This window comes from Mus caroli, unplaced genomic scaffold (genome assembly GCF_978045245.1).
Source record: "Mus caroli unplaced genomic scaffold, Mus_caroli_1 scaffold_9, whole genome shotgun sequence".
In the NCBI taxonomy this organism is placed as follows: domain Eukaryota; kingdom Metazoa; phylum Chordata; class Mammalia; order Rodentia; family Muridae; genus Mus; species Mus caroli.
In genome coordinates this window covers 116,456,080-116,469,724 of record NW_028227264.1, presented here as the reverse complement: position 1 = coordinate 116,469,724, position 13,645 = coordinate 116,456,080, and the positions used below count along the sequence as shown (strand labels likewise).

Sequence of the window (13,645 nt, the reverse complement as noted above, 5' to 3'; positions counted from 1 at the left end):
TAAGAACAATGTCTCCCAAGGCAATCCAACTTATTTCTGGGGTTCTCTTTCTTCAAGAACCTATAAATACAGTTCTGTGGTGTGGAAGTGAGTCTGTAGTGTTCTTGCCAGAATCTACAGTGAGCTCCTTCCCTTGCAAGCTCAGCAAGGGAGCACAACACAAACAGCACAGAGAGGTTCCAGTTTCTACATCTCTTTAGGCCTCATTTGCCTGTGATCCTGCAACCATCTGTGGAAGCACTCTTAAGTGGATCTATGAACAGCAGACAAGCACCTCAAAGTTATATTGGAACAGCTTGAGTCTAAGAAATCTGGAAGCCCTGGGGAAAGCATAAGTTTTTATGTACTAAAGAAAATGAATATTCAGTTTTCTAGAAATTTCTCATCTCTCAAGAGCCAATAATGGAATGCATCATTTTGGGCTGTGTGCTCAGACACTTGTGTACAGCATCCTCACTCCTGTGTGATCACACACTTATGCACAACATCCTCACTCCTGTGTGCTCAGACACCTATGTACAGCATCCTCACTCCTGTGTGCTCACACATTTGTGCACAACATCCACACTCCTGTGTGCTCAGACACCTGTGTGCAGCATGCTCACTCCTGTGTGCTCACACATTTGTGTACAGCATCCTTACTCCTGTGTGCTCAGACACTTGTGTACAGCATCCTCACTCCTGTATGCTCACACACTTGTACACAACATCCTTACTCCTGTGTGCTCAGACACCTGTGTGTAGCATCCTCACTCCTGTGTGCTCACACACTTGTATACAGCATCCTCACTCCTGTGTGCTCAGACACTTGTGTGCAGCATCCTCACTCCTGTGTGCTCAGACCCTGTGTGCAGCATCCTCACTCCTGTGTGTTCACACACTTGTGTGCAGCATGCTCACTCCTGTGTGCTCACACACTTGTGTACAGCATCCTCACTCCTGTGTGCTCACACACTTGTGTACAGCATCCTCACTCCTGTATGCTCACACACTTGTACACAACATCCTCACTCCTGTGTGCTCACACACTTGTGTACAGCATCTTCACTCCTGTGTGCTCAGACACTTGTGTGCAGCATCCTCACTCCTGTGTGCTCACACACTTGTGTACAGCATCTTCACTCCTGTGTGCTCAGACATTTGTGTGCAGCATCCTCACTCCTGTGTGCTCACACACTTGTGTACAGCATCTTCACTCCTGTGTGCTCAGACACTTGTGTGCAGCATCCTCACTCCTGTGTGCTAACACACTTGTGTACAGCATCCTCACTCCTGTGTGCTCACACACTTGTGTACAGCATCCTCACTCCTGTGTGCTCACACACTTGTGTATAGCATCCTCACTCCTGTGTGCTCACACACTTGTATACAGCATCCTCACTCCTGTGTGCTCACACACTTGTGTGCAGCATCTTCACTCCTGTGTGTTCACACACTTGTGTGTAGCATCTCACTCCTGTGTGCTCAGACACTTGTGTGCAGCATCCTCACTCCTGTGTGCTTAGAAACACAGCTTCTCAAATCTGTTCTCAGCATCCTTCAAGTCCTATCCTGGGAATTTTCCTCTGAGTAACTGGAAGATACTTATGGGTTAAACAACCGGCTTTTCTTTTGAATTTTCTTCCTCTTTTCCTTCTATTCTTCTGCAAATATTTGCAGAATATCACAGGAAGCCCGCTCTGCCTGTCCACTGAACCACACACAGAGAAGTTCATTTTGAAGTTATTCACAGTCAGGGGAGCCATGTGCAGGCAAGCCCTTCCACCTAGTGGAAGAGGAGAAGAGGAGAGAGAATTCAAGAAAGATTGTCCCCAGGTTTTGTACCCGACAGATTCTGCTTCCTTTCCTGAGACTGAATGTAAAACTTGAATGTAGACATAAATTTAAAAAAACCAAACCAAAACAAAAACAAAAACAAAAAACAAAGATTAGCTCTCTGTGGCGTGTAAAGGAGTTGGCTGTGGTCTTACACATCTGAAACCTTTGGTCCCCAGTGGTGCTGTTGGGGGAGGCTTGGTGAGTCTAGTCCCCTTGAAGGAGGCTGGGTGTGGTTCTGTTGGAGGACGCAGGTCATTGGAGGTGGGCTTTGAGAGCTCAAGGACTATTCTTTCGAGCTCACCCTCTCTGCTTTGTGCCTGGGGTTTAAGATGTGAGCTCTCAGATTGCTGTTCCAGCCACCTGCTTGCCTGCAGGCACTCTGCCCCTGCAAGATGCTTAGTTACCCCCTCTGCATCCCTGAGCTCGAATAAACGACCCATCCTTCTGTGAGTTGCCTTGGTCATATATATATATGTATGTGTGTGTGTGTGTGTGTATAATCACCGTGAGAAAATACTCATGAAAAGCAACTTACAAAGAAAACTCTTATTTTGACCCGTGGTTTTAGAGGAGTCAGTCTATGATGGAAAGGCCTCATTATTCTGGCCTAAGAGAGGCAGGTCACCATGGCAGCAGGGATGTATTTAGAAGAGGCCATTCACCTCTTAGCAGTGAGGAGATAGGAGACAAAGAGAGGGGGCTTGCTCCCAGTCTATTGAACGGTGCCGTCTACACTCAGGGCAGGGCTTTCCCTAGCAGGTGCTGTCCCACATAAGAGCCATCTTGGAAATGACCCTACTGACACACCCACAAGTGTACTATACCAATCACCTAGGCTACGGCTTCTTTTCCACCCAGTATCTTTCTTGTCTGAGAAATTTCAAGTGACCCTAGGTATATAAACCTATTAAGTAGTCACAAATCCAAAACATTTACTGATAAATATGTGTTTCGAGAAATTCATTCAAAATAATTCTTTGATGTTCATATCATACTGATAAGTGATACGTTTATCTTAAAACCATTAGGTGGACCACAACTGCCTTTAACTCCAGTTCTGGGGGATTTGTCACCTTCTTCTGGCCATTCACACACAGGATAGTACATACATGCTGTCAGGCACATACAAAGAAAAAAGAAAAGGAAAGGAAAGGAAAGGAAAGGAAAGGAAAGGAAAGGAAAGGAAAGGAAAGGAAAGGAAAGAAATATTTTAAAAAAAATTAATGCCGGGCGTGGTGGCGCACGTCTTTAATCCCAGCACTTGAGAGGCAGAGGTAGGCAAATTTCTGAGTTCGAGACCAGCCTGGTCTACAGAGTGAGTTCCAGGACAGCCAGGGCTACACAGAGAAACCCTGTGTAGGCTTCAAAAAACAGAAACAAACAAACAAACAAACATGAATTAAATCTTGGCACCTCCATTAATTTTTTGGAAGTGAACAACATTTTGATTTTTCTCATCCCTGGGGCTGACAATATCTCTGTATAGACATGTAGTACATAGTTGCACACTCATTTGACCATGTCTCTGCATAGACACTTGGTACATAGTTGCAGACCTATGTTTAGGAACATTTTAGAAACTGTCAGAAATTCTTCCCTAATCCCAAGCCTGGGATTTATTTAATGACTTTTTACAAAACTCAAGCTACCAACCCAAATAGTAGTCTTTAAAAGCTAACATTCTAACACAGTCCATACCAAAAAGTATGCTCACCGGATATCTTCACACCGAGAAACAATGGTAGTGAACTATTGAAAGTCTTTGCTTGCTGGGTAGTGGTGGCGCACGCCTTTAATTCCAGCATTTGGGAGGCAGAGGCAGGTGGATTTCTGAGTTTGAGGTAAACCTGGTCTATAGAGTGAGTTCCAGGACAGCCAGGGCTACACAGAGAAACCCTGTCTCCAAAAAACAATCAGAAAAAGCCTTTGCTTCCTTTTATGGAAGGGTGTGTTTCTATAAGAGCAGAAAGCTTTGCAGTCAAATGAAAACAAACTGTAGTCTCAAGTGTGAGTGGAGCGGGCCACTGGCACGTGAGTTGGCGTTGGGTAGCGACAAAGCATCATGGGATGTTCAGAACCAGTGCTGCAGTTGGGGAGCATGACAGAGTGACATCAAGTGAGCCTAAAACACCCAGAATCCAGTAAGCATTTCAGTTGATTTTCTGTTGTGCACTCAGAACTCTTTTATTATTGACACTTTTACAACCGTCACACTCATTTATGTGACCCCCATGAAGTCACAGTTTAAGAATCTATGGCTGATTCATTTCTCAATGGGACTGAGTTGGCAGCCAAGGTTATCTGGCACACTACGAAGGGATTGCTCTCAACATCTAATTTTTAAAAGATTTACTTGGGGCTGGAGAATGGTGCAGATGTTAAGAGCACTTGTTGCACTTCCTGAGGACCCAGGTTCGGTTCCCAGCATCCAGATGTTGATGTGCAACCAGGGGATCCATTGTCGTCTTCTGACCTCTTCAGCCACGGGCACGCACATGCTCTACATACAGACACATGAAGGCAAACCCTGATACACATAAAGAATATAAACAACTTTTAAATAATAAACAAGTTAAAATGTTTGTCGTGCACAGCCCTGACACCTGAACAGTTGCCTCTGTTGCTTTGGAAATGCCATTTTTCTACTGCAGGCAGAGTGACTGCCTTGGCTTTGTCCCTACCTCAGTAATCCTGTCTTCAGCTGGCTGGGTCCCCCAACCCCTTCCTGCCTTACAGTTTAGACTCAGTTGTTTTTCTCCATGAATTTTGCTTTGTGTGATTCTAGGATGGCAGAATGGTGGTGCAGAGACTCAGACAGTCTGGACAGCAAAGCAAGCCCTTGTACTATTCTTTATCCTTTGGACTCACCTGCTTTATCCCTTATTCTCTGCTACTTATCCCCTGTATTCATCTGCCAAGAAGGGACAGCCATCCTATTGGGCTGTCATTGGGTGCTCAGAATAATATCTAATAGAAAATAATCAGTGAGAAGTTGGTATAGATATCATTATTATCCTTCACTACAAATATATATCATATATTGGATATATGATTGATATGGATATATATTATATGCAATATATAACCTATTATATATCATATATTATATATGTATGGATATAGATATATCCACATCATTTAATAACCAGGAAGGAGCACCCAGTCCATTGTATAGTCCTGCTCATCTTCGGGCACCTCCAATGCTGTTTGTATGAGACTAATACTCATCGTGCCTCTGTATAGTTTGTTTCTATTTATCTTCCATCATTTTCACTCACTCTAACCGTGCACTTTGAGCCATCTATCTCATTTAATAGGATCTATTCTGTGGGAGAGGGGCCATGGAATGGTCACGGTAGATAAAGCCAACGGGAACCATGCAGCCCTGACTCCACACCCCACCGATACCTGGACCCAATTCCCAACGGACTATTCCCCAGCTTCTCACCTTACTCTTCTCTGAGTTTTCAGGTTTGGTCAGAAATCAGATTCCAACATACACATGGTTGCTTCATCCTCGTTCCTGGATTCGGAGTGTCAGTTTGTAATGATTTTTGGTTTTACCCAGAAATAAAGGAAATCTGATCTACCACACAGCAGCCAGGCTTGGGCTGGGCGCAGCTGTTGCCTTCGGGGCTCGTTCTCACCCAAGTAGAACTGGCATCAAAACACATGACCAGGAAGAGCGATGACAACTCACTGAAAGGACACTTAGGCCTGTCCCTGGAGTTACGAGTCCTCTGTCACTGGCTGTATTCACACACCCACACCCTCTAATGACAAGTGTCCATTGTTTAAATATTGCGTAAACCATGCCAAGAGTGACCCTGAGGGACCTGGGTCTAACAGCTTTGGTTAGCAACATTTTTGACTCAGGATCTAGATGAGAAATAAAACTACCACTAGCTTCTCATTAATCAGAGAACAATGCTTCCCTAAGACGATCCAGGCTGTCCCAGGAGCTATAGAGGGCCCAGCAATGCTTCCCTAAGACGATCCAGGCTGTCCCAGGAGCTATAGAGGGCCCAGCAATGCTTCCCTAAGACGATCCAGGCTGTCCCAGGAGCTATAGAGGGCCCAGCAATGCTTCCCTAAGACGATCCAGGCTGTCCCAGGAGCTATAGAGGGCCCAGAATGGAATAGAAATAAAACCAGATTCAAAGTTAAGGGGTAACCCGGAGGTGCTACGCTTTGAACATGAGGGCTGATGTGTATCATTGACTGAAGAGCATGTGCGTCCACACTGGGAGGAGGAAACTGTGAGCTCTGGGGACTTCTAGGATGATGGTGTGGTTTCCTCAGGCTGCCATGACACAATCCCACGGACTGAGTGGTGTAAACTATAGACATTTGTGGGGGAGGGTGACAGTTTTGGAGGCTAGAGGTCCAAGATCTTGGTGTTAACAAATCTGGCTCCTTTGGAGGTCTTCCCTTTGCCTGTAGAAGGCCACCTTCTTGTTAAGTCCACAAATGGTATTTTCTTTGCTCCTGTGTACGTGCCCAAAGCCACCCCTGGTGTCTCCCTGTAATCTCCTGCTCTGATAAGGACAGCAGTCAGATTGGACTAGAGGTCATCTAAACTGCCTTGGATTCTCTTGATCCCCTCTTTAAAGGCCATATCTCCACACAGAGAGGCATTCTGAGGAGGAAAATATTGGGATTTCAACATGTGTTGGGGTGTGTGTGACTTTCCTGTAACAGACGACTTCTTGGGTGAGGGCAAGAATAAACTAGATTGGGAAGAAACGGGATAGGTGTGGGTAAGTGCTACAGTGGGAGAGGGAGAAGGTGAGGGTGGGGATGCATTCAGCTCTCGGCTCAGTCAGCTTCCTATCATCCTGAAGGAGCCTTCCTGACTGACAGATGTTTTTATTCTTTAGAAGACAAAAGCAAACCGTTCCTGACAAGCAGTGCGCTTATCAGCCCAGACTGGGAGAGCGACTGTAAGTTAACATTTAAGTGACACTCTTTTGGATACTCTTTTTGCCCTCTGAGACTAGGCAGCACCACAGCCTTAGGAGCGTTAGTGGGGTGAGAAACAGGAACAACATGACAGTCATTCTTCCTGCCACCCCGTCCTGTCACCCACCACCACCACACAGGCAGGCAGGCAGGCAGACACACACAGTTACACAAGCACACACACATAGACACACAGGCACACACAAACACATGTAGATACACAAACATACAAATACAGAAACACAGGCACACACAATACACAAACATACAAACACACAGACACATATGCAGACAGACACATACAGACACATGCAGACACATATACAGACACATACAGACACACACAGACACACACACGGACCTACACAGACACACAGATAGACACAGACATTTACAGATATACAAACACAAAGACACACATACATACATGTACAGATACACACACATACATACATAGATACATATACACATACACAGATACACACAGTCACACATACACACACATCATACACATACAGATACATACATACATACACACACACACACACACACATCCACTGTGGACACCTCGGTGGCCATGTCCTATAATCCTTGTCAGCCTGAGCATTAATGAGGCATTCAGGATGGTCACCTGAAGCCAGATAAGCTGTGGTTAAGTTCCAGGATTTTAAAACATCTTTGAAGTTCCTGCCTTCCTCTTTTCTTCTGACTGTATTTTTAGTTCATTTTTTATTTCCTGAAGCAGATTGTGTGTCACATCGTATGCCCCATCTCTAGTAAATTCCAATTTAGGAGGACTTCTGTAGTCCAGAAATTCTTTTGGGTGTGATGGCCCTGTTTCTAGGAGTCTGGATTTTTATTGACAAATTAAATTTCTTACAATTACTCATCGCCCCCAAACAAGCACAAGAGCCTGGCGCAGACGTTCCCCTCCTTTTCTCATTTGAGCATGAATGGGATGCATCTGTCCGGGACTCTCTCGGTTTACATTCTGTAGTTTGGGATGCAGCAGGAACGCAGCACGTTCTCCCTGCACGAGACTGTATTTCCTTTCCTCTGTTCATCTCATTGCTGTTCTTTTCTCCTTAATCCAGGGATCGACACAACCATTGCTTCCATTCAGATTGTAGAAATCCAGCAAATGATAGACCGTCGGTACTGCAGCAGAATGCTCCACTGCGGGTGGGTAAGCCTCCCAGGATGCTCTGGCTACCTCTGGGATTTAGTCAGCATTATACTGTTGAGACCAGAATGAAAATCAAAGCTTCATGTTGAAATCCATGTGCGTTTACATCGTTCCTTAAGTAAAAGCACACTGAATACACAGAAGATGAGGGAGTCAGAAATGGTGGGTGTTAGCACACATCCATAAGCTACAAACCCCATGGTCCTGATCTCCTACCTCCTTGTTTAATGGCTATACCCAAAGCAAAATCCTAGGGAACAGCCTGTCCCCAGGGCACACAGCAATGCTCTGAGTGGCTAGTTGATTATAAACACAGGATGCACATGAGTGAGTTGACGTTTGTGAAACAGCAAAGGGTATTATTTTAATTGCTGTGGAAATCCAGCTCTGCTTAGTGTAGCTTTTATTCTAGGAGGCAAACAATTGCCCAGATACAACATCCATCCTCAGTGTGTGTCAACACACACACACATACACACACACACACACACACACACACACACACACACACACACACACGGCAGTGATGCATCCAGACATGGAGAAACTGACTGCAGCAAGCACAAATGCAAACTGTAGACATTCAGCATGGGAAATGTTTCTTAATTTGCTATGTACCTATTGGGTACCTAGAGGGGAGACGTTCCTTTCAGTTGGGGTCACACATGGGACCTATGGATTTTCAGGCACAGGCTTTTTTTCAACCCAGTAGGTTAGACTTCAAGTTGATGTTCCTACATTATAAAAACAACATATATTTCAAAATGACTTCTGATGCCTATCTTTTTTTGTTTGTTTTTGTTTTTCGAGGCAGGGTTTCTCTGTGTAGCTCTGGCTGTCCTGGAACTCACTCTGTAGACCAGGCTGGCCTCGAACTCAGAAATCTGCCGGCCTCTGCCTCCTGAGTGCTGGGATTAAAGGCGTGCGCCACCACGCCCGGCTTCTGATGCCTATCTTTATGACCACACTGAACTCTCCCATCAGCACTCAGAAGTCAATGTTATTGTCTCTTCTTTGCAGTTCTGTGTGAGCTAACGAGCTTGCTGTAGGTCACAACTTTAGTGAGCATCCCAGACAGATGTTAGCTAGTTACTATGACAGAATGACATCATGAAGATGAATCACGTGACTCAGGTCCAAATTCTGGACTCAAGCAAAGTATTCGTCCTCATACATTCAGGTCTCTCTGTCAGATGGGTTAGTATCAGTTGCAGAGAAGCAGCAGTCTCACGTCTCCCCGTAAGATGGGAAGTTACCGAGAAGCAGCAGATATTGGAAGGTGTATAACGGGAAGGGTATTCCGTGTGTTTAAGCATCCCAGTTGAGCTATAGGCTCTGATCCTAAGGCAGATACTGTGTGTGTTGCGGGTGGGGGTGGGGTGGGGGTGTGTGGCAATAATGTTAAGCTTTTCTTCAGCTTTTTTTTGGCATATAATTGACAAGCAAAAGTTAAATATATTCCTGATACACAAATGTAATGTGCTTTTTTTTTAATACCTTAGTATATAGCCCATATACTAAGCTACATTTTTTTAAATGTAGTGATAAACAAAAATTGTGCACATCCAAGGTTCACAATATGATGCTCTGAAATTCTTAAATATTATAAAATTCTGGCTTTTTCCAACTCCCCGTGTTTTTTCTTTCACATTTTGACAATTAGTTTAGTATCATTTAAAGAGAATCTGAGATGGCTGGCTCTTACCCCCCTTTGTCTGATTTGTGTTGTTTTTCCATGCCATCCATGGGGGGGACCAATCAGAGGGAGGGCTTGATTAAGTACAGACATGCCATTCGATGGAGTTGTTCATCACAGTAGCAATCAGTGGGACACCCTCTTCCCTCTGAGCATCTCTGGTTTGAGAGGTGGACCTAGGATAAGCAAGTCTACCTTACAATTTCCTCCATCCCTGAATGGTAATCAGGGCCATCATAATTATAACCGATTTGGATTCTAAATGTACACATTTCCTGCTAAAATTCTTTAAAAGGGAGAATATTTTGTGCTGCGTTATCTCACGTGGCCCTTCCAGGAGAATTTTACATTTACTTCGTTTTTCTCCTGAAATTTGTTTCTCTGTGACCAAACTCATTTCCTGTGCATTTGATTCTGTGTATTTTGGTTTGGAATTTGCCTTTACTTATTTTATATTAAGGCAACTGCCAAGTTCACTCTGACACTGGGTAAGTTTGTCTCTGAAAACTACAGACACGGGAGATTAAACCCAACTTTCTAAATTTATCATGTGTCACTTTGCAGTTTACATAGCGTGTGGTCTATGTCAAAAAAGAAATCCTTTTGAAGCTGTTGGGGCGTATTTTGACTTGTGATTTTATTTTCTTCTAAAATTAGGCCTGGGCACTATAATTATAACATTCCTGTTAATAAGAACACACCCACCAACGTCAAATTCTCTCTGGAAATCAAGTAAGTGTGTGGCTGTAAGAAACAATGGTGCTTTCTCCTTCTCCGAGCAGTTAGTCTGAATGCAGCCATTGTTGAGTGCGTTGGGAGATAAAGTGCTGTCAGTCTGTGTTAACTGATAGACGGTAAAGAGGTTGAGATCGTCCAGGATCCTTCAGGAAATGGAAGCACTGGGAGCCACACTCCTGCCTGGAGGAAGTTCACATGGCAGCAGCTAGCGCAGGGCTCCCTGATTGGCTCCTTTGAACTGGGGTTGGAACACCAGTATCAGCATGTCCCCCGTGTGGGAGCTGAGCATCTCAGTGACATTCCATCCCAGTGGGAATACATATACCCTTTGTTTAAGGGCAGGAAAAAAAAATGAGCCCAAGTTTTGAGCTGGGCAGACCAGGATTCAAATTCTGTCTTCATTTTGTGACCTCTCAAGAGACAGTCACTGTCTCCAGGCTCCCATTTCTCCACCTATAAAATGGAGCAAGCCAATAAGCAGCAGCACCCCCACCCCCCACCCCATGGCCTCTGCATCAGCTCCTGTCTTCAGGTTCCTGCCCTGTTTCAGTTCCTGTCCTGACTTCCGTCAGTGATGAACAGCAGAGTGGGAGCATAAGCCAAATAAACCCTTTCCTCCCCAAGTTGCTTTGGTCATGGTATCCATCAGAGCAATAGTCACCCTGAGTATGGCACAGCCTCAGGGAGGGTTAGCTCTGTGCCCACTAGTTCGTTCATCTTCTTATCAAAATGTAGTCTGGTAGAATCTACTAACTACTTTTGCTCTCTTTCTTCATCTCTTCAAGCACAACAGAGCCACTGATAGTTTTCCAGTGCAAATACACGCTAGGGAATATATGTTTCCACAGTCAACGGGGAAGAACCCAGAGCCATGGAGAAGATGCTCAGATGACACAGGTAATGGTTCCTGGCTCCTTAACATCATGTCCTGGTTCCAGCAGAAGTTATTTCTGACTACAGCCTCTGCTCCCTATTGAGGGAAGGATGCCTGGAACCAAACACCAGTGCCCCTTCTTAGCTGAACCTGGCCACCCCGCTTGGCTCGGCATCTTCCTTGCATCCTTAAGAGACCGCAGACTGTTCTAGTGACATAGATCAAAAACCGTTGTCCTAGAGCCTCTCCTACAGTTGTCAAGGGGTTGCCTCCCTAGCCTGCTCTCCTTCCAACTGAGCTGGAACATGTGACCTGAGATGGGCGTCTCTCCTTCATCTCTTAGGGATACCAGCACATTTGGAGGCTTCCCGTGGCCCGGTTCTCCGACAGCGCGTACCATTTCCGGGTAGCCGCACCAGTAAGCAAGCTCCCCCCTCCCCTTTTTCTTTTCAGTAGGAAATTAAACTCTCAATAGATAAAAGAAACACTAAGTTAACTTTCACACTGGTTAACTTTCACACTAGTTAACTTTCACACTGGTTAACTTTCACACTAGTTAACTTTCACACTGGTTAACTTTCACACTGGTTAACTTTCACACTAGTTAACTTTCACACTGGTTAACTTTCACACTAGTTAACTTTCACACTGGTTAACTTTCACACTGGTTAACTTTCACACTAGTTAACTTTCACACTGGTTAACTTTCACACTGGTCTTTCTCTTTTCCTGTGCCCACAGGATTTAGCCGACTGTTCGACGGATCCTTTTTTTGCTGGGATTTTCTTCACAGATTACTTCTTTTATTTCTATCGACGTTGTAACTAATTTGTTCAAGTCTGAGGAGGACATTACCACCGAAAAGCACTCAGGGACAAGGTTAACAGAAGCTGCTGTTTCTCTCACAACTTCTTTTACTTCTCTGTCAAGCACGCATGTCATTTTCTGAAGGACCCTTTCAGGTTTGGCTTCCAAGGGCTTCTAATGAGGAGAATAAAGTGTTTGCCAGAGACTGAGAAAACACCGTGTTTGGTTTTTGTCACGACCATGAAGGAAACACTTCTTTGGTGGCTCTGAAAACACAGCACAGGGGTCAGAATAAGCCTGTCTTGTCTTATTCTGGTTTCTTGCATTTCGAGGCTTTTGAGAAGAAAAGGCCGCATTGACTTGGACCCACTAAATACAGAGGTTTTTTTTTTTTTTTTTTTTTTTTTTTAAATACAGAGATTTTGTGACAGGGTTGGGGAAGTGTGGAGCTGTCGGAGAGGGTGGATATTGCGTGACGCTGAGCTTGAATTGAGGCAGACTACTGTGTGCATGCAAGTGTGGTGTGTGTGTGTTTACACATATACATATATGTAAACATTAAAGTACAACTCTGGCTCAATAATGAAATCCTTTGCCACCTTTGATGTGTACGGAATTTTCTGTGCAAAGATGGCAAAAGTCCCTATTTCCAGAGCCTTGTTCTGCCTTGTGGCACAGTCCTTTGGATGTCAAGGCTGGTGCCTACCACTGTCTCCTCTCCTTCTTTCTGCCCACTGTCCCCAGGACTCCACACAGCATGGCATAGCCCTTCGTCTTGAGAACAGGGAATAAAAGGCCATCCTTTGGGGACAACCACCTCCTGATCAGATTCCACCATGATGCTAGGTTTTTGGAAGCTGAGTGCCAAGTCACACGTACTGCAGCTCCATGTCACAGGACCGTGGAATGTCAGGCTTCCCTGTAAGCCACTCCCATCAGCGGATCAGTGAGAATGAGGCTGTTTGATGTTTTTTGGTAATCGGGAGTAATAACACCTCTATCTGATACCATGAAACGTGTCGCATAGACATTGATACTGTGACCTTGACAAGCTATTGAAGACTTGATCACTCAGTGGCATTTTGAAATAAACTTCGTAACACAAAAAGGAGTGTGACGTAGTGATTGGTAGGAGCTAAGATTCTGTGGCTGACTGGCTTGCCCTGGAGTTTAAATTCTGGCTTTATCTGTGTCTTCTTAGACATGATCCTTAAGTTTCCTATGTCATATGAGGAGCGGGTGACTCGGATATAAGAAAGTCTCAATTAGGATGAAGTAGAGACAGCAAAGATAGGTTCCTGTCTTAGTCAGGGTTTCTATTCCTGCACAAACATCATGACCAAGAAGCAAGTTAGGGAGGAAAGGGTTTATTCGGCTTACACTTCCACATTGCTGTTCATCACCAAAGGAAGTCAGGACTGGAACTCAAGCAGGTCACAAAGCAGGAGCTGATGCAGAAGCCATGAAGGGATGTTCTTTACTGGCTTGCCTCCCCTGGCTTGCTCAGCCTGCTCTCTTATAGAACCCAAGACTACCAGCCCAGAGATGGCACCACCCACAGGGG

General features: G+C 44.8%; 1 protein-coding gene across 1 annotated transcript in view; it reads left to right on the top strand.

Annotated features, from left to right (window-relative positions):
• Myrfl (myelin regulatory factor like) overlaps positions 1-12,224 on the top strand; it is a 121,537-nt gene extending 109,313 nt beyond the window's left edge. Inside the window, exons 20-25 of the mRNA XM_021173503.3 lie at positions 6,699-6,761; positions 7,875-7,962; positions 10,320-10,394; positions 11,186-11,297; positions 11,618-11,692; positions 12,016-12,224. Of these exons, the coding sequence (XP_021029162.1) occupies positions 6,699-6,761; positions 7,875-7,962; positions 10,320-10,394; positions 11,186-11,297; positions 11,618-11,692; positions 12,016-12,102 (500 nt within the window). The 3' untranslated portion in view covers positions 12,103-12,224. The remainder of the gene's footprint in view (positions 1-6,698; positions 6,762-7,874; positions 7,963-10,319; positions 10,395-11,185; positions 11,298-11,617; positions 11,693-12,015) is intronic.
• Positions 12,225-13,645: the final 1,421 nt, after the last annotated feature.